At 39.4% G+C, this 20,876-nt stretch overlaps 2 protein-coding genes across 5 annotated transcripts; both read left to right on the top strand.

Moving 5' to 3' along the window:
* The first annotated feature begins 1,755 nt into the window (after positions 1–1,755).
* On the top strand, positions 1,756–11,984 carry ttc21b (tetratricopeptide repeat domain 21B). The gene is made up of 29 exons (XM_003447332.4): positions 1,756–1,942; positions 2,236–2,365; positions 2,454–2,564; positions 2,669–2,835; positions 2,972–3,094; positions 3,343–3,500; positions 4,172–4,256; positions 4,375–4,473; positions 4,572–4,767; positions 4,867–4,964; positions 5,206–5,406; positions 5,618–5,747; positions 5,827–5,984; positions 6,219–6,443; positions 6,562–6,800; positions 7,225–7,297; positions 8,120–8,230; positions 8,315–8,453; positions 8,698–8,804; positions 8,961–9,149; positions 9,375–9,485; positions 9,578–9,659; positions 9,761–9,911; positions 9,992–10,153; positions 10,259–10,454; positions 10,759–10,983; positions 11,155–11,275; positions 11,365–11,432; positions 11,512–11,984. Exons 1-29 carry the CDS (start codon positions 1,919–1,921, stop codon positions 11,587–11,589), a joined length of 3,957 nt encoding a protein of 1,318 aa, XP_003447380.1. The 5' UTR covers positions 1,756–1,918; the 3' UTR covers positions 11,590–11,984.
* Positions 11,985–12,217: 233 nt separating this feature from the next.
* On the top strand, positions 12,218–20,876 carry galnt3 (UDP-N-acetyl-alpha-D-galactosamine:polypeptide N-acetylgalactosaminyltransferase 3 (GalNAc-T3)). 4 transcript variants are annotated; one of them, XM_005452971.4, is made up of 13 exons: positions 12,218–12,393; positions 12,892–13,185; positions 13,282–13,314; positions 13,460–13,999; positions 14,698–14,870; positions 15,474–15,623; positions 15,827–16,061; positions 16,158–16,275; positions 16,393–16,593; positions 18,269–18,400; positions 18,626–18,727; positions 18,808–18,960; positions 19,064–20,876. In XM_005452971.4, exons 4-13 carry the CDS (start codon positions 13,503–13,505, stop codon positions 19,175–19,177), a joined length of 1,875 nt encoding a protein of 624 aa, XP_005453028.1. In that variant the 5' UTR covers positions 12,218–12,393; positions 12,892–13,185; positions 13,282–13,314; positions 13,460–13,502; the 3' UTR covers positions 19,178–20,876. The 4 variants fall into 4 exon arrangements, with proteins under 4 accessions (XP_005453028.1, XP_003447447.1, XP_013128116.1 ...); XM_003447399.5 differs by lacking the exon at positions 13,282–13,314; XM_013272662.3 differs by having other exon boundaries at positions 12,219–12,393; positions 12,892–13,314.

Below are 20,876 nucleotides of genomic sequence, written 5' to 3' on the forward strand. Positions count from 1 at the left end.
TATTGTTGAAACATTTTCATATACATTTATACATTTGTTGCTCCAAACAACAATTGCATTAAATGTATTCAGGTCCAAAAATCTTTTATTGCTTTTAAAATCTACAGGGAAGCACCGTGTTGACGTCACCACCACCCTCAATCAGACTGCTACCTCAAGAAACATAACAGAACATAAAATACAATCTGTAGGCCAGAGTTCTATAAGAAAGGTGGTGGAAAGAGTACATGCATGTAAGTGCAAAGCAATCATCAAATTTCAGGCAACTTTTTTTCTTATTGCAACACTTGTGGAAAAAGAAATAAAGGGCTCATTAGCAAGTGAGCTGCTTGTATTAGTGGGCATGGTGCTTTGATCAATAATGGTCTGTACAAACCACAATGGATACAGCCATTAGAATGCTATAGCAGCATATCCCAGGGGGTCCATATTCCGTCGTCTTTCACTAATAGGTTTTCAGATGCATTCTCTGGATGTCCAACAACACATGCAGTATTTATTGCTCTTTGCTAAGTACAACACCTCAACTTTCTACCATGTAAGTGCAATTACAATATTACTATCAATTCTATATACTTTGTTTGGATTTGTACATTAACAAAAGATACTATTAATAACAATAGATGCTAAATTCTTGGTAAAATTGTTTAGCATTTGTGTTAAATAATCTCTGTGAGTAAAACTGTGTGGTGCGCTACACAGACATTTCCCATTGCTGCACATGCACAGAGCTCAATACCAACCTGATTTACTCTACCATTGATGTGTGCTGTAGAGAGTAATGATTATGTGCCAGAGTCAGTGCTAAACAGTATCTGACAAGGCATGGAAAGGTCTCTCTTGGAACAGTTGCACCCATGCTCCTGCCGTGGATTCAACACTGCATACTTCATACAGTTGATGAATAGTGTTGCATAACACTGGGCCACCAATTATCACTGTGTGCATGTGTGTGTTTCTATTGCAGATAGTAAACTAAGAAAAGATGTGCTAATGGGAGAGAAGTTTTAGCATGAGCTGAACAATTATAGTTTATAATAACAATAATAAAATTGATAAGACTTTAAGATTAGCCTTAATTGATGGAAAATTGTGATGGAAAATTGTAAAGGTCTAGCAAACAGAAGGCCAGCCATACGCACACCAACCGCATTAACCTAAGCTGTAACATCAAAGTGTAATTCAATCCATGGAGCTCGCACACATCATTTCCATATATTCAAAGTAGGTTAAACTTATTTTACATTTCACATGCTCTATTTTTTTTCTTCTTCAAAAGCATAGCTTCGAAGGTGGGACCAACTGAATAACTGGTGAAAGTGATATCTGATATTTTTAAAGTTGCAGTTCAAAACAGTTTAACACTTACTGGAACAAACTCACTTAGCTTATGTTAATTTGCTTATACTAGTGGCAGCAGAATAGATCACTTTTTATAAAAGGGATGATTGCGCCACCTTGAGATACAAAGGGGGAAATGGCGAGTCCAAAACGTGAAAATGGCGTTAAAAGTGTGTTTTATTTACCCTGAGTATTGTCTGTCTGGCTTTTTACACGCCCTAGATACGTGTGGTACTTTGCCAGTCGACGCCAGAAAGACTTTTCTTAAAAATACATTTGAAATTGCAAAGAGGGTATGAACAATGTAAGGCTTTTGACCTGTTTCTAACTTTAAAATACCAAGGGAAAACAAGAAGCTGTGGACTAAAATAAAGCCTGGCAGAAATAAAGTAGGGATTAATTACCTTCATTTCGCCATGCTCCTAAGTTACCAGGCAACACTAAATGCGTTAGTGCAAGATGGCGAAAACCCAACTAAGAGTACAATAACATCCTTTTTACCCTAAAATAAAGTGTAGTTCCCGATTATTTCCAACTGTTATACTGAAGTCTGTTACTGTTGCCACTTGAAGCGAACATGGAGGATGAAGAGACAACCCTGGTAAGCACATTTGATAAATGCTACACCGTCCAAGGCTTCAAATGAAAGCGAATAGCGTATTTAAGCTAAGATACGAAACAAAAGTAACATATATAACCTGTGGTTGACGTATATATATTTCCAAAAGTTCAACAGTGATAACAGCTTTGCACCGGCTAACGTTTAATGCCGTTGCGCTTACTAGCTAACGAAGGAGCTATCTACTTTAGTTTGCATTTGATATTTGGTCTGCTAGTTGGAAAAACAGACCGCATTTCCTAACACCACGGTGTCCTCCGTATGCTTTTCCACAGGCTCTGATTAAGTACTATTGCTATGAGAAGTATTTCAATCACGCCGTGAACGCTGCAGCGGTTGCTCAAAAGAAATACAGCAATGATGCTGTCTATACTTTCTTTCACGCATACGGTAACCTCATGCAAGGTAAGCTCGAAAAAATCTCATTAAAGAGCATTTTCAGGTCGGATTTGTCGCCTATCATTAGTGCATTTCTGTCATTATTTGTTTACAGATCAAATTCAAGAAGCCAAGGTAGAACTGGACACTATAAGAGATCATCGAGAGCTCTCTCTCTGCACATTAATGGCTCTTGTATATGCAGAGAAAAAAAAGACAAACCCAGGTAAGACAACATTTTCACACCATTCATTTATTTTTCCATGGATTCTTGTGGAAATGGATTGCCAACAAGTGCTTTCAGTCTTATGTGTGTCTTTGTGTTCCCAGACAGAGAAGTTATTCAAGAACTTGATGCTAAGGTAAAAGAGGATCGTAAAAGTGCACCGCCCAAGAGTCTGTACTATGCTGGCACCTTTCTTTGGCTATTAGGGCGAAATGATAAGGCAAGAGAGTACACAGAGAGAATGATCAAACTTTCCAATGGCTCGAAAGAGGTGAGATCGACATATCTATTTATTCAGTTATTGTTTCAGTTTGAGAAATCAGCATTTTTCTTCCATTTTTATAAAACATTTAAGCCTGATAAGTGTTTGCACGTTTGCCAAATGTGGACTGATACGTATTCTTTAGGGATTAATCCTCAAAGCCTGGATAGATGTGACATCTGGTAAAGATGCCTACGCCAGAAAGGCTGGGAAATACTTTGATGAGGGACTGAAAGAGAGAGCAGATGTTTTCGCCATGATGGGAAAGGTGACATGGGAAATACAGATCCATATTAAGTAGTCTTCCTTAACCACAGCTACATATTTCAGCATGTTGTTGTGTCTCTTAGTTCTTACAGGCCCTGTACATCTAACATTACTTATTGTATCATTATTTTAGTTATTCATTTGACAGATTGTTGTTTGTGATATGATTATTACCTTAAGATTTTCTGATTACTCATTAGTAATGATTATAGTGATTTTAACCACTCAGTGATGCTTCATGTATCCCAGGCACAATACTGTGAATATCACCAGATCTACTCTGGAGCATTGGAGATCATTAACCAAGTGATTGTGAGCTTCCCTGTGTTTTTACCTGCTCTCACCAAGAAAATGAAACTGCTGCTGAGCCTACAAGACTGGGACCAAACCATAGATGTAGCACACAGGTGATTAAGATACTTCAGAGCTTTCTCCCAAATCAAATGTAGGAATAGTCTTTCATTTTGTTTTGCAAGCTTATTTCTGCTCATTTCCTCTTTCTTTTTTTTTTTTTAAGAAATGGTATTATCTCTGTAAGATCAGGAAGTGCAATAAAATTTATAATCATCAGGCATATAAGAAAACACAGTTTGCCTTTACAAATAGCTCAGCATTCAAATGCAAATGAAACACCAACGTGATGCCTCAACCAGTGCACACTGACTAAGCCATTGTTTCTGCTTGCCCCCCACTCCCCACCCCCCCGGACTTTAGCCAGTGGCACATAGTATAAAAAGTCCTTTGAGCCAAAGTGTTGGAAAGACATACAATTCCAAGGAGTTGCTGTTCAGGTTTGCAGAACAGGAGGAAGAGTGATTACTCAGGTTGCACCATGTTCTGAGCCTCTGTGGTGCCTTAACTGTGATGTTATGAAATGGGAGGGGTGCAGGCAGCAAACAGTATTCATTACATCCTTCAAACGCCTTCACAAGTCTTTTTATCTTTAATGTTATTTGCTTGGGAGCTCAACACACTACTGCAGCAGTATCAGATATTCTATTACTACCAATAAAAGAAGTCCAACCTTATTAAGTGTAGGAGATGGACTTTATTCACATCTCCTTGTGTCATGTTTCAGGCTTTTACAGAAAGATAAAAATAACCTGGAGGCACTTCGGATGTTAGCCCTGCATTCTTTATGCCGAGACGGCAATATTATCGAGGTAGAACTTACACATTTTCACACATACATACTTTCGTTTCATATTGCAGAAATTGGACACAAATACAGATAAAATATTTGTTTTCATCAGTTTGTATAAATTGTTTTTATGTCCCCAGTCAGTAAAGCATCTTTCAAACCTTATCAGCAGCTTGGAGATTTTGGAGCCACGCAACCCTGAGCTTTTATACCAAATGTCACTGGCCTTCACTCGGGTTGTAAGACAACTTTCAGTGTTCTTTCTAAAATCACAATGGTATCATTTATTTGAATTACAGCACGTTGTTGGCTTGTTCTTTAATTATTATCATTACAGTGTGGACGAAATGAGAAAGTGATTGAGCAGACTTTCAGAATGGTGGAAAGAGCCTTTTCTCTGGCACAAGGGGATTCAGACTTAGCCACAGAGCTGGGCTACCAGATGGTGCTTCAGGGCAGAATCAAGGAGGCAATGAAGTGGTATAAGACTCCTTTTACCAACAGGGATCACAGTAGTGTTTCTGCTTTGACTGGTAATGTATTCAGATTATTTTTCTGTATGTTAATTTGGATCAGTATGTCACAGATTTCAAAAATATCTTTGGAAATAACTTTTTTTTCTCCTTAATTAGGTATGATTCATTGCCAGCTGATAGAGGGAAATCTTGAAGATGCAGAACAACAGTTGGAATTTCTGACAGAGTTTCAGCAGTCTATTGGAAAATCAGCGGTAGGATTTTTTTTCTGCAGGAATACGCAAATTCTGGTCAAATGTTTTGGCTTCTGGCAAGATAAGCAACAGCGGCTTCATTGGGTCTTTCAGTGACTTTTCACTGTTTTCTAGAGTGACTGTTTAATTTGACAGTGGTGCCTCTTATTGATCTTGTACTCTTGTCAGTTTGTTTGCAGTACTTTCCGTTAATTTATATTTATTTCTCTTTCAATATTTAAAAAATATATATGTGTTAAAGGATTTATTATACCTACGTGCTGTGCTGGCAATGAAACGCCACCGCTCCCAGGAAGAGGTCACCAACTTGCTGAATGATGCAGTGGATGCACACTTCTCCTCCTTACATGGGCTGCCTCTTGGAGTAGAGTACCTAGAGAAACTGAATCCTGACTTCCTGTTGGAGATTGTCAAAGAATATCTTGCCCTCTGCCCTGCTAAGGTACAGCTGGAAGAATCATAAGGGACAGGATGTTTGTGGATCCTACAAATGTTTATGTGAATTCTTTGCCTCAAGTTTGTGCATTCCTAAAATAGATACATGGGTACAGATATGGATTCTAAGAATATAATAATGAGGCTTAAAATAAAATTTAAAAAACAAACAAACAAAACAATACATTAAAAACAAACCTTTTATTTTTTTGCCAAAGCCTCCAGCTCCAGGCCAGCCTGCTGCTCCTCAGCTCCAGCACTGTGCTACTGTGTTGGATAAAGTAGTAAAAATTGTGCCAGGTCTCCTTCAAGCAGTGTTCTTGCTTGCCAAAGTTAAATATCAGTCAGGTGAGTACTGCAGTTAAAATATTTGTGTTTACTTTTCTTAGATAGCTTTTTAAATTACATTGCTTCTGTGTTCAATCAGGTGACATTGATGCTGCTCAGAGTACTTTACAACACTGCCTGGACCAGTGTCCTTCTCATGCAGATGCTCATCTGTTAATGGCACAGATCCATCTACTGCAGGGTAATGTGAGGCTGTGCTCTCAGTCCCTTGAACTCTGCCTCAGCCATAACTTTGAGGTAAAATCACCATTAACACCATAGTTTTATTGGCAGCTAAATCTTTATAAGACACTGTTTCCATGGCTTATTTGACCCGCTATTCTGTATTTATAATAATTTATATAATTATGAAGCAAGGCGTTGTCACTAGCAGTCATAGGATATGAAGTGTATGCTGCTAAAAGTATTGCCTTGATTTTTTTTATGCATACATAATGACAGTAAGGACTCTTGAATTTTTTCCAATTCCAGATTCGAGACCACCCACTGTATCACCTGATCAAAGCTCAGACTAAGAAGAAAACAGGTGAGCTTACTGAGGCTATTCAGACATTGCAGATAGCCATGAATCTTCCAGGTGTCCGCAGAGCTGGATCCTCATCCAAGTCCAAAAACAAGAAGACAGAACTGAGCTCGGCAGACTGTGTCTCTGTCTTCTTGGAATTAGCCGAGGCTCTTTGGCTCAATGAAGAGCAGGTAAAATAGTATATTTTGACTGGCTAGTCAAAGCTGGTGCACTTACTTTGGGTTTCAACATACATCAAAAAAGATGGAAGAATTCAGTATAAGCTCATGAATGGATTTCATATTTCAGCATGAAGCAGCAAAGGTGATGCAGGATGCCATCAATGAGTTTTCAGGAACACCTGAGGAGCTACGAGTCACTATTGCTAATGCGGACCTGGCTTTGCTGCGTGGTGACACAGAACTGGCACTGAGTATGCTCAGAAATATTACCCCGGAGCAGCCCTATTACATCCAAGCTAAGGAGAAAATGGCAGACATATATCTGAACCACAGAAAAGAGAAACGCCTGTATGCAAGCTGTTACAGGTGAGCACTAAATCTGGACTCCAGTGAGCAACATACAAAACTATTAGGCAGTAGTTGAATATATGAAGACACATTCTATCTGAAACACAATGTGAATTTTTAAAGAGAAATAGCTGAAGTAGTTTAAGTTGATTGATTACATAACCTTGTAATATCTTCCGAAAACAGCTGCTACCTGTCATCAAGTTAAGTCTAGTAGAATTTATAACATCACAAGATTAAACTAAATGAATTAAAGGCAACCAAAGCCATTCAGCTGAGAGGAAATGAGCAGTTTCCTCAAGTCTTGAAACTGGTCTCAGATGATACTTATTATTGACAGCGGAGACTTAGTAAAGTGTGACTGAATCACAGACCAGCACAGACATATGTCTGCATAATGAAGCACGCCATATGTGATATGATACCTCTATCTTTTCTCCAGAGAAATGATAGAAAAGCTGCCCAGCTCTCACACATATGTCTTACTTGGTGATGCCTACATGAAGATTCAAGAAGTAAGTGCAAGATGTGTTTCATCTGTGTCTTTTGGACAATATAACAACCAACTCAAGTTTGGCTTTAAAATGCTTGTTTTCATGTAATCGAGGTATTCAAGAACAACAAGAATAACAAAAAGGTAGATTATGCTGATTGTGCACTTGCTGTGCAGTTTTGAGCATAATGATGAAACATAGTTTTAGTAAAGCTTCGTTGCTAAAGCTATAAAACCTAAAAGCCTTGCTCGGTAGCCACTTTAAGGTGGTTTAGGAAAGGCCACATCTTATGAAATGAGCTACTGAACCAAGAGTTTATCCCTTGAACGATACTGTGTACAGTATGCATAACATTATTAAAATCACAGGACATCGCAACTTTAAATACTTAAACAGGGAACTGACTCAGAGGCTGAGGGGGTGTAAATAGTCATCCCTGTTGCTGGAAAGGAAATGTAATTCTCATTTTTGTAATGCTGAAATTTCATAATAATTTATCATCAAGTATTTTCAAACCACATGATTCATGTACGTTCACTAGGGATCATTGGCAACTGCTCAACTGATTGGTATCCTGCATAATTTTATAGTTGGCAGCTTAATCCTGCTATGATTAGTTGTGTTACACATATTTTGGTTATGTTGGTAAGTGAGATGACATCATTGAAGGTTAAAATGCACATTCCCAACCTGGCTATCAGAAATTGTATTTTGATTCAGTTTCCTCTAACAGCTCTTACTCATGCAACAGCTTCTAAAGTTTTTACCACATGTTTATAGCTGTTTCTAATATTTACAAAACTTAAAGCAACACCACTTATCTGCATGTGTGTTTATCCTCAGCCACAGAAAGCAATTGAGGCTTACGAACAAGCGCTGAAGAAGAACCCTAAAGATGGTGCTTTAGCCAGCAAGATAGGGAAGGCCCTGGTGAAGACTCATCACTACATCAAGGTTTGTGTCATAAACTTATTTAAAAGATCAAATACAAGTAAAGTGGAGACAGTCTTTTGTTGACTCTAGTGTGCTTTTACGCAGGCAATAAATTACTACGAAGAGGCCCTGAAGACTGAGCAACAGAACTTCCTGCGTTATGACCTGGCAGAGCTGCTGATGAAAATGAAGCAATATGAGCGCTGTGAAAGGGTCCTGCATGATGCTCTGGCCCATGAACAAGGTGCTTAAGACGTCACACTATTTTATATACAGCGAAGTCTTGACGTTAACAGCGAAATAAACAAGAACCTACTCATGATTATATTTTGTCCATAGCCATGACGATACAGGTAGTGTTGATTGTGGAAATTCCACACTGCTTAAATTTTATAAAACAAATCAAAACATTTCCCTGTTGGTTTTTTGAAAACGCTTTTACTGATTTTCGCTATTTTCGTGATGCATTTCGAACTTTTTACACACAGTGAATGAACTACCTGTGCTCTCAGACGACTGCCGTTATCTGGTCCTGTTAGCCAAAGTCCAAAACAAAGTTGAGAAAACAGAGGAATCTATACTTTCACTACAAAGAGTAAGTAGGCCCAGGCATTTGGCTTTCTCTTGGTCCTCTTTACACACAAAAACATCTTAACCATTGTAAGACTTGTGTCTTCCTTTCTTTTTTTTTCTAATAATAATGATGATGCTGATTGATGTTATTTCCATAATGATGATGTTCTGTTCATAGGCTCGGGATGTACAGGCCAAAGTGCTGAAACGCATGCAGTTGGAGCAGCCTGACGCTGTCCCCATGCAGAAGCAACTTGCTGCTGAGATCTGTGCTGAGATCGCCAAACACTACACAAGTCAGAGGGGCTATGAGAGAGCAGTCAAATTCTACAAAGAGGCTCTTGTGTATTGTGAGACAGATCGCAAGGTCAGTGCAGCTGAATCAAAAACGTTCTGTGTACTTACTGCAGCTGTGGTTAACAGGCACTGGTGTCCTTTTGAGTCTTGCCCAAGTGTTTTAAAATTTTAAATTGTGATCTTAGTTTTTGATAGGTTTATCTAGGCAAAATGACTCATTACAGTATATAGTGATTACTGTACCAGTAAGTTTGGTACATCGACTTCATTATTAGAATGTTTTCCCTGTTCTTAGGTGATGCTGGAGTTGGCATGCTTGTACCTTACTTTAGGTGAGACTGATGCATGCCAGGAGCAGTGCAGCGTCATTTTGAAGAATGACCAATTTAATGAAGATGCGACTCTGGTTTGTTCTGATCTTTTGCCACTATGGTTTTGACCACAACCTTTTTCTGAACCATAAATAACAACCTGTTTCTTAAATATGTTTGTCCTTAGATGTTGGCAGACATTATGCTTAGGAAGGAGAACAAGGAGAAGGCAGTTTTCCATTTTCAGCAACTGCTTGAACGCACACCAGGTATAACAGGGCCATCTTTCTCTTTTTTTATATACATAAATCAAATGTGATTTGGCATTGTCTAAATGGAAGCCATATTATCTTTCATGTGTTGTTTTCAGACAACTACCACATTCTGTCACGTCTTATTGAATTGATGAGAAGGGCTGGGAAGCTGGAGGACGCCTCCAGATTTCTTGATATGGCAGAAAAACATTCTTCAAGGTCTCGATTTGACCCTGGGTTTAACTACTGCAAAGGACTTCATCTTTGGTAAGTTACAAGAGTGTCTTCCAGAGATTACAGGAACATTTGTTTCAAACTCAATGACTAAACTTGTGCTTATTGGTCAGGTACACAGGACAACCTAATGATGCTCTGCGACACTTTAATAAGGCACGAAAAGACAATGATTGGGGCCAAAATGCTGTATATAATATGATTGAAATCTACCTAAACCCTGATAATGACACGGTTGGAGGAGAGCTATTTGAGACTTTAGATGGTGAAATTGGGTAAGTGGTCTTAATTAAGAAAATTTAATACATTTGGGAAGAAATACTAGACTACGCAGTGTAAGCTTCTGTTATAACAGATTTGTATCTGCTTGATGTCTCCAGGAACTCTACAGAGAAGCAGGAGTCAGAGCAGCTTGCTGTGAGGACAGCTGAGAAGCTGCTGAAGGAGTTAAAGCCTCAGACTCAGAGTGGACACGTACAGCTCCGCATCCTGGAGAACTACTGCCTTCTGGCGACTAAACAGAAGGCCAATATAGAGAAAGCCCTCAGTGTTTTCACAGATATTGCCAACAATGAGGTAAGTAAGTTCTGGGTCGAGCATGACTCTCTCGTAGATGTTATAGCCAAAGTAGAAGCTGTTCTTACTTCTCTTTCTTCAGGCTCTCTTTTGTGCATATAAATTGTACATTACACTGTATCCAACTAAGTATTTATTTAATATTAGCTAAGTGTTAATGGATTGTCATCCATACATGTCATCTGTTGTATGGAACTATAAATGACGCCATTGTAGAATTTGAGTGCAAACAATTAGAAGTGGCATAGTGGTGCAATGTTGTCAGATTCATCTCGTCTCACCGATATTCTTGGTTTCCATTCAGAAAGACCATGTGCCAGCCTTGTTGGCAATGGCAACAGCTTACATGATGCTAAAGCAAACTCCTCGTGCCAGGAACCAGCTCAAACGTGTAGCAAAGATGAGTTGGAGCATTGCTGATGCAGATGAGTTCGAGAAAAGCTGGCTACTCCTGGCAGACATCTACATCCATTCAGGGAAGTACGAGATGGCCCTGGAACTCCTAAACAAATGCATCTCTCATAACAAGGTGAGCCTGAAAATGTTGTCACTATTGAAATATGAAATGAGGACAGTCCAGTTAACATATATATCTGTTTTTCTGTGTGCTTTTTTCAAAATTTGTTTCTTTGTTATGCGGAAACTGACTTAAGTAAATTTATAATTGCACAGTTATTTTTGTTTTGTTTTTCTTCTCCAGTCATGCAGTAAAGCATATGAATATAGGGGCTATATAATGGAAAAAGAGCAGTCATTCCGTGATGCTGCATTGAACTATGAAATGGCTTGGAAACATGGAAATCAAACCAACCCAACTATTGGTATGTCAAAGTCACATGTCTAGCTCTGTTACTAAGGACAAAGATTCAAAGGCTCACATTTCTAACATGTATGTCCATTTTTATTTCAGGGTACAAGCTTGCTTTTAACTACTTAAAAGCGAAGCGATATGTCGATGCCATAGACGTCTGTCATAAGGTGAGACACGTTTGGATGTTAATAGTTTATATCTTCAACATGTTTCTGTCCTGTTAATCGTGTTAATTTTTGTTCACAGGTTCTGGCTGCTCATCCAAATTATCCAAGAATAAGAAAGGACATCCTGGACAAAGCTCGGGCCTCCCTGAGATCATAGTGTTGGACCTGTATTTTTTGTGATAGAGAAATATTTTCTGTAACTATTTGATTGAATCCACATGTATTGTTTTGAATTTTCTGTCACGTTTTCTGACCATGTAAATAGTTGGTAGCTGACCATCAAAAGAGAGGGTGGAAAAAAGTGTAAAGATATTCAAGCACAACTTAAGGGATTTTTTTTCCATAGACAAAAAGACAAAGCTCCTGCAGTTTAGTCTTTATGAAGTATCTTTGAAGTTTATTAAGATGTAAATGTGCTTCTGCATCTGTTACAAGCTATCATAACTGGATAACAATAGTGATTTACTGACTTATTTTCTCAAGCATAAAACATAAATGTAGACAACTGTCTTTGACTTTTTCTCAAAATAAAGTTATTTGTGATATAGTGTTGCTGTGGCCTGGCTTTTATCCCCCTTCAAACTTTGTTTTATTGTTCAGAAAGCATGGATACCTGCCTAACAGAATGAAAACACAATATGACTAGACGGTTTACATCACCGGTGCTGACACAGAAAAACAGTTACAAGCGTGACTAGAATAGGACACACGGTAAGCATTTTAATGGACATAATAAACTGGCTGCCTGCCGTGGGTAGCGAGCTGCGGGGAACACAGTCACTACAGATGGAGTCACTGTGCGAGTCAAAAAGCAGAAAGACTTAAAACTGGGCACCAGAGCAAGCTCCCTGCAGGCGGAATCCACGTCTTTACTCCTGCAAGCATCCAACTCTTTATGAACACCATCCGTTGTGGGAAACGTGGGACATTTCAAGGATTAGACAAGCTGCAGTGTGCGGTGGTGAGTTTCTAAGCTTTTTAGCCAACAACTTTTATCCGGAATACGGAAAGCTTTTAATAATTATTCGTGTCTTCGCTGGGAGGGATGCGTAACTTTTCCAAATTCGTGTGTACCATGTGCGTTTTCCGTTCCTCTTGAGTTCATAAGTTTAAGCTCTATGGCCAATATGCGGCGTTTCTCAGAGACTTGATTGGATGCGGTGGGATATATCGCGTTCCTCCGTTATTTGTAACCCAGCAACTGTCCCAGTGAATGACCACTAGAACAAATCCTATTAATGACACCTTTAAGCAGCTCCGCGCAGAGGAGTCTCAAACATTTCTCAAGGAGCTCCAGACCACTTTAACGTATTTATATAATAGTTTGTCGCGATAGCCTAAATGTTTCATTCAGCAGTGATTGTCAAATCTTTCATTTATTTATGTATTCGTTTATTTATTTCTAAAGCTTTTAGCGAGTTTTCTTCTGTCGTAATGGCTTTTTTCGTTTTTATTTCAGGTGTGGATTGTGTCCTGATGCACTGTTTTGATACGCAGAAGTTTTCTCTGCGCAAGCGCAGAAGTACGTCATAGCCTTTTACCTGAGAGGAGCACACCTGGATCCAACGAGACGGAAGTTCACTGAGGCAATCTTTGAGCAAATCTTTTGACTTTTTTTGGCTTCACCAAGAAGAAAAGTTTTGTTTGAAGTGAAAGCGATGGTTTCCAGCTAAAGCGAGATGGCGTTTGTTTAATTTTCAGAGAGCAGTTTAAAGGACGTTGTTAGCCTTAACTTGTGGGTCAGCGATTCATGGTACGTTGTATTGTTTTGCTGAGGGAATCTAGACCCGAGATTGTTTGCTGATTTCACCAGCCGGTTTTAAATATGTGATTTTTCAATGGAGCACAGGAAGCTTCACACCTACTTTTTTATTACCAAAAGGTAAAATATGCCTAAAGTATGCTGCCAGTATTTCATTATGTTCTGTGTGTGTGTGTTTTCAACCCTTTATGTCATAAATCCTGAAGCCACATAAATACTGTTTACTCATCAGTGTTCGGATTATGAATATGATTGTTTGTTACAGCTGAATCTCAGTCCAAAGCCAGCCTGCTCTACATTCAAAAAGAATGCCAGTTCTTCGCAGAGTACTCCGAAGGCGCCTGCACCCACTGAAACTTCTTATAGTGGCTCTTGTCTTTGTCACATTTGTGTTCTTCATACAATGGGAAGTCGGAAGCCAAAGCCAACAGGAGGACCCATGGCTGAAGGAAATGGCAGTGAAGCGGGATGCCATGCTGGGAATGGTGATTGGAGCTGTCAACAACTTCAGGGATGCAATGCCAAAGATGCAGATCAGAGCCCCTGTACGTCATCAGGAGAAAGCAGACGGCACGTCTTGTCTGCCAGGTCACTACACTGCTGCTGAGCTCAGGCCAGCTCTGGAGCGGCCACCCCAGAACCCTCTTGCCCCCGGAGCTGCTGGGAAACCTTTCAACACGGACTCGCTGAGCCCCAGTGAGCAAAAGGAGAAGGAGAGGGGTGAAGAGAAACACTGCTTTAACTTGTATGCAAGTGACCACATCTCTCTGAGCAGAGACTTGGGTGCAGACACAAGACCACCAGAGTATGTGTACACTCTCCAGGCTTCTGATGAACCTATGTAAAATAACAATTTTAAAAGATCGTGTTATTAAGGGACATATTAGACCAAACGTTGAATTTATTTAAAAAAAAAATCAAGTATTTATACTATCCTGTGGATATGAACTCAGTATTGATGCTAATCTTTCTGTCTAAAATATAGTTGCACTCTGAAAAATACCCATATAGATTATTTTAAAAGTAATTTCTTAATGCAACAGCGACCATCTAACCCCAACAAATTTCTCTCAATTTCTGTTTTCTGTAACTGGGGAAAATGTCAGGCAGAAACCACAGAGATGATTACTGTGAGAGAGACTTTGTTTCAGCATGCCTGGCCAATTATTGTGGTTAAAATTTCAGGAAGAAGCAACGTTTTGCTTGGCTTGTTGCAGTACATCCAAACACATGGAAATCCACATAGGCTTCTCATGTCAGTTTAGTCGATACAAGGCAGACGCATAAAGCCGGTCCATGTTCTGGCAATCTCCCTAGGCTGAATTACAAAGTCTGTCCTACTCTAATATGGCAGGTATTTCAAAGGCTGCCACACATGCAGTGTCACAGCCGAAATGGACTCCCCACAGGGGAGAGCATGGAGATGTAATAACTAAACTACTGTGCCACTCAGGAACTGTACAGGATAGTCAGATCTTTGTGCTCTTTTTCCTCCTTGTACAGATGCATTGAGCAAACCTTCAAGCGATGCCCCCCCTTGCCGACCACCAGTGTGATAATTGTGTTTCACAATGAGGCCTGGAGCACTCTGCTAAGGACGGTATACAGTGTCCTTCACACCTCCCCCGCCATTCTCCTCAAAGAGATCATCCTGGTGGATGACGCCAGCGTAGATGGTAAAACCTCAATGGGCTCCTTCATGACTGTCCTGCTCACTTTTGGGTTGAATTTCATGCAACGTGTTGGGTGGGCAACTCACTGTGTGCCATGAAACATGCAGAGGGGAGCTCCCAGCTTCTTCTTTTGTGGCACCTGATGTGGGTTAACAACAGGAAGCAAGGGGCCCCGCGGTGAATACTTTCCTAAGAGGAATTAGCAGTGGTTGAGCTTAGAGATGAGTCAGAGTTAACCATTATAAATGGGTCAGATGTAGGAAGGAAACGTAATCCTGGAAAGGACAGAGGTTTCAAAGAATGAAGTTCAGCTGACACCTAAGCTCAGCTATTTGCTGTGAGCAGGCAAATTGAGTCCTGCAGTGCAGCAGATTTCTTGAAAGCCAGCCCAGTTAAACATGGAAGGAGCATAAATTTGTTCTTTATCTGTTTGAGTCTTCTTTTTCAGGCTAGGGTCCGTGAGATTAACTAGTTAGCAGTTAAGCAATTATTGTTATTTGTTTTGTTTTGGAGTATTTTGTGTTGTTTTTTTTTATCTTGTATTCATCAAATTAAGCATCTCTGTATCTCTAACTCTAATGTCTAATGGATATCCCATGCTTTCAGATGAGTTAAAGGACAAGCTGGATGATTATTTGAAGCAGCTGAACATTGTACGAGTCATGCGCCAGCGAGAGAGAAAAGGACTCATAACTGCTCGGCTCCTTGGTGCCTCCGTGGCGACCGGTGACACACTCACCTTTCTGGATGCTCATTGTTAGTCACCACCACTGACGCTACTCACACATTTAAAAACTGGTTTTCCCACCCTTAAACACACACCCACACCATTTGTAAACACTGCTTACTCCATTATAAAGCCATTTTTCATATGAATTTGTATTCTAAATGAAGCAGTTTAATGCTTTTTGCAGAGAAAGTAATAAGTTATGCATTTCCCTATGTGGGTGTAATAACAGGTGAATGCTTTAATGGATGGCTGGAACCTCTGCTGGCTAGGATAGCGGAAAACTACACTGCGGTAGTGAGTCCTGATATTACCACTATTGATCTCAATACTTTTGAGTTCATGAAACCGTCCCCTTATGGCCAGAATCACAATCGGGGGAACTTTGACTGGAGTCTTTCATTTGGTTGGGAGAGCCTACCAGATCATGAGAAGCGAAGGAGGAAGGATGAAACGTATCCAATCAAGTGAGTCAAAGTTGTGCATGTATACTGGATATCGACTTCATCTGAAGCCCAATCTTGTTTTGAAGCTTATAAACATTTAACAAAATGCATCCACAGGACTCCCACGTTTGCTGGTGGGCTCTTCTCCATCTCCAAAGAATATTTCTACCGTATCGGCAGCTATGATGAAGAAATGGAAATCTGGGGCGGGGAGAATATCGAAATGTCCTTTAGGGTAAGGTATTACCAAGCTGTCATTATGTGTGCAAATATCTTTTACCCTTGGAGCCATTCAGTTATTCAAACTGCTGCATGGGCGTGTGCGTCTGTTTTGTCAATCATTAATTTGAAGGTATGGCAGTGTGGGGGACAGTTGGAGATAATTCCTTGTTCCATTGTTGGTCATGTTTTCCGCACCAAAAGTCCACACACCTTTCCTAAGGGCACACAAGTGATTGCTCGCAATCAGGTACGACTGGCTGAAGTCTGGATGGATGACTACAAAGAGATCTTTTACCGACGTAACCAGCAAGCTGCGCAGATCGCAAAAGATGTACGTATAGCTTCTTACTCCCTTTTTTCCCCCCTGATGTTAGAATTATTTTATTTTTAGTTTAGTAGACACCCAAACCTTACAACAGACAACTGGTATTTAGAGCTGAATACATTTTAAAATCATGATCTGGAACAGTCTTTAGGATCTCCATGAATGGCATCAACATGCTCATCCAGATGTTTCTGCTCATGGTGAAAGGCTCGCATTTTCCTCCTGAGTTTGATTTTTCTTTGTTTTTGTTTTTTGCATTTGAAGTCCTATTCTATTCTATTCTATTCTACTCTGTTATGTGATTCTTTGAATTTTTTAGTTTTTTTAAAATACGGCAGCAACTTGCAAATTGGTCTGCAGCAGAAATTTTTCCATCTACTTGTATCTAAGTGTTTTAAGGCCACTCATTACTGTCCCCAAAACACACAAGAGAAGTTTGAGCAAATCCAGCTCTTGTCCAATGTTTTGCATAGAAGAGGCATTATGTCTCCTTATCAATAACTTCAGATACTCTGCAGAGAAAAACATACCTCTCTGCTTACCAGGGCAACCACTGCAGAGTCAATTGAAATTGAATATTCCTTAAAAGCTGTGGGTGTGTGGGTGCTATGGGGGGTGTGGGGCATGTTTTTTGGGGGGTAAAAACCAACAGAGGAAAAAGAGGCCTAAAGGGAGTCATCTCTGGTAAATGACACTGTCTCTCAGGGTTTCCCAACATGTGGTCCCACAGGTCCTATAAACATTTCCCTCCGGGCGACACCTCAGAGCAGGCCAGCCCTCACCCACTGGCTTCAGACAGACACGGCTTTGTCAACAGCATCAGAGAATCCACTGTAGTAGCTATCAGTAAGCACTAGTGTGAGAAGCATCCTTGTCATTATAGTAAAGCCCTCATTATTTAGGTGAGTTAGGCGCCTGCAAATCCTTTGAAATGAGTCATTACTCTCCACTCGCCACTCCCAGTTTAAAAAGTACAGTGATCAAATACTTGTCTGTAGTTAATTTATCAAATGAGTAATTATACTACCAAAATATACCTGCTGACTTGAGAAAAACAAGTATGATAATAATCAGCAATATTTTTCTGTTTTTGTTTTTTTTAAACAAAGTAATATTACTATTTTTGTTTAGGTCATATGTTTTTGTATAAAGAAGTAATGTGTCTTTTCCATAATGTAATTTTATAAAAGTATGTAGTGTGAAAATGCAATATCTATACTATTAGATGGTGTGAAATTTCATACAGAGATTCACACAAGCCTTAGGTTTTCCCCTGACATTAGCATCCGGTCAGATGTTCACTAAATATATTGCTTTTTGATCAAATACCTGTCCAGCTAATAACCATGAATATAGTGAACATTAGCAAAACAGCTCAACCATTAGGTTTTTGAAGAAAATAGATTGTGTGCTTTTTTTCTTTTTTTTTTTCTTTTTTTTTTGCCATGCAAACAGCACTTTCAGCTCTATCTAGAAGTCTGCAGTCTTTTTTGAAGTCATCTATTCTTTACTGAGGAATGTTTTTGTCAGATATGTAACAGCAGGAATAGAAGCTAAATAGAATATAAGAAGCCAGTCTAGGGCATTGTTGCTTTGCAGCAAAGCCAAGGTAGCATTAAATATGCCAGAAGTGTGCTTTGACAGTTTAAAAAAAAAAAGTTTTGCCTCTCTGTTATAACAGGGAGCTTTTGGCGATATCTCCAAACGTGTGGAACTCCGTGAAAAGCTGCAGTGCAAGAGCTTCTCCTGGTATTTGCAGAACGTTTATCCAGAAGTCTTCATGCCTGATCTCAACCCACTTCGCTTTGGCTCAGTAAGATCACACACCAGACCACCAGCTCTCCTTTTCAAACCTCACAGCACACTGTCTAGCCACTGTGGGTTTCCACTTAGGATCTCCAGAGGGTACTGAGCAGTTCCAATTTAACACCACTGAAAGCACTCTAGAGGCTAAAGTTGTTTGAACAGCTTGCACTGGATGTTAGTTTTTCATTTTGTTTCCTCTCATTGCTTTCCCCTTCCCTCCTCTTCTCTGTAGGTGAAAAATGTGGGCAAGGACTCCTGTCTGGATGCTGGGGAGAACAATGAGGGTGGGAAACAGCTGATCATGTACCCATGTCATGGTCTAGGAGGAAACCAGGTCAGTGGGAACGCGTCCGTTTTATCTCTTTTTGTCAAGTTGAGCAGGTTTACTTAAAATACATTGTTTCTATGCCGTAGTATTTCGAGTACTCCACACATCACGAGATTAGACACAACATTCAGAAGGAGCTGTGTTTGCACGGGGCGGAGGGGGCTGTGAAGCTGGAGGACTGCCAATACAAAGGCAAAAAGACAGTGGTGGGAGCGGAGCAAAAATGGGAACTGAAGGATGTGAGTTTAGCCTTTTTCGTGTAAATAATTTCACAATGCTTGTATTATATTATTGTTAAAGTAATATGTGTGTGTATATATGCATTTTTAAATTTTCATATAGAACCAGTTATTCTACAATCCCGGATGGAACATGTGTCTGAGTGCCCGTCACGAGCATCCTTCTCTGGCTCTTTGCAACCCTTCTGACATAAACCAGCGCTGGACCTTCGTCTGAGTGCGCAAAATACCACTTTAGAAAAAGCTACTCTGTGTGAGGGACAAGCTAGGACAACAAAAAAATACTATATGCAGTTTCCATGCTGATTTTTTTTTTCCTTTTTTTTTATTATTTTTAGATAAATTATCACACTGATTTTTAATTTATTTTTATACAGAGAGGAGCTGAAGGAAAGTTTGGGCTGAGTATATGAACAATGAAGATGCACTTTGCTGACAAGTGCCTCTTTTGTGTTTGACATGTTTTCACCACTCCAAGTCTTCACAACCAAAACACACAGTTTTGTGTATTTAAAGGTAACACTAAAGGTTCTGGAGACAACTATCTATAGGAAAGAAATGGGGAGGAAAAATAACACGTGTTATAGGGTTAAGGTATTGGGCACAAGATCAATTGGTTCATCAGGTCTCCGCAGCTCTACTTGACTGATTGAACTCTGTTCTTCCTAAAGGTAGTCCCTGATTTATATTGTGATGCAGTGCAGAACAGACATCCAAAGCCTCCTATAGAAGTCGAACTGGATCTAGGGACTCCAAAGGCAATATGTGATTCACATCACATTAATATTTAATAGTAATTAAAATGTCCGTTGTATTACTATCCTGGAAGAAACCTACTATAAAATGTTGTCATAGTGGGCGAAAAGGTGATTACTCATGACAGTTTAGCATTGCTTTGGAGTGACTCTTTTCTCCAGTAGTTCAAGTGGATCCCAATCATGCCCGAAACAGTCTCACACTGTATAACTAAGCCAAGGGATCCCCTCTGTGTAGGGTGAAAAGGGTTTTTCTTTTAATCTGTCAACTAATATATGAATCTAAAATAAAGAAAAAATTGTGTATCGTGTAGATCATAAAGATTCAAAATGACAAGTCAAAAACACATTTTAGGAGAAGCAGTGAAAACATGACACTCACAAGAATGATGTACATTGTGCCTTTTTAAAAATGTGTTTCTTGGACTGAAAAACCTCGTATTCAGTACCGTCCAGTGCCTTGGATATTTTTGTTTGTTTGTTTGTTTGTTTGTTTTTTATTTCCCCTTGGACAGGAATGCGTTGTCAGTGTTGTCAGCGTGGGTGATGGTTTATTGAGGTTATGGTTAACGGATTTCTGTCAGTACAGTGTTTTGGTTCATTTTCATTCATTTTATTTTTTTTAATCAAAAGGGCCTTCAGAGCAGGACTGAACTTTATACACTTCAGTTGATTCTGAAAGTATCTTTTTTAATTGTTATTATTATTATTATTATTATTTAGTTTTCCATTTTTTTTGAGGGAAAGTAAGTTGGGTCTTAAACATGTATTTCAATCAGTTAATGCATAGGTTTTTGTTTTTTAGCATCATGTATGCATTAATGAATACTGTCTTCTAAGATATATTATTTTTAACTGCAGCACAGTTTTCCTGTATTATTTAAGTTTATGCTTTGGTGGGTTTTTTGTTTTGTTTTGTTTTTTTGTTTTTTTTTAAGGAAACTGTGAATGGAAAATATTGTGCCCAAGGGACTCCATTTTTACAGCAGGGGTTCTCAAATGAATTTCTGGTGCAGGCACTAGTGTATAGATGGCTGTGGATTAATGTAAATTTGTTTTTGTTTTAGTGGTGGAAGAATGGATTCAAATGTTCTGTGTTAGAGTGCCTTGGTCTAATGATTTTATTTTGAACTCAATAAATTCAGTTGGGTCCCACTTAGA

The sequence above is a fragment of the Oreochromis niloticus genome, linkage group LG16 (genome assembly GCF_001858045.2).
Source record: "Oreochromis niloticus isolate F11D_XX linkage group LG16, O_niloticus_UMD_NMBU, whole genome shotgun sequence".
In the NCBI taxonomy this organism is placed as follows: domain Eukaryota; kingdom Metazoa; phylum Chordata; class Actinopteri; order Cichliformes; family Cichlidae; genus Oreochromis; species Oreochromis niloticus.

Bases quoted from the DNA above. Each gene is read 5' to 3' on its own strand.
- ttc21b (XM_003447332.4), top strand. From the start codon at position 1,919: ATGGAGGATGAAGAGACAACCCTG. The intron at 3,501-4,171 runs GTGATTAAGATA...GTCATGTTTCAG, and splicing joins ACCATAGATGTAGCACACAG to GCTTTTACAGAAAGATAAAA. The intron at 11,433-11,511 runs GTGAGACACGTT...TTTTGTTCACAG, and splicing joins CCATAGACGTCTGTCATAAG to GTTCTGGCTGCTCATCCAAA.
- galnt3 (XM_005452971.4), top strand. From the start codon at position 13,503: ATGCCAGTTCTTCGCAGAGTACTCCGAAGGCGCCTGCACCCACTGAAA. The intron at 14,871-15,473 runs GTAAAACCTCAA...CCATGCTTTCAG, and splicing joins GGATGACGCCAGCGTAGATG to ATGAGTTAAAGGACAAGCTG. The intron at 18,728-18,807 runs GTCAGTGGGAAC...TCTATGCCGTAG, and splicing joins ATGGTCTAGGAGGAAACCAG to TATTTCGAGTACTCCACACA.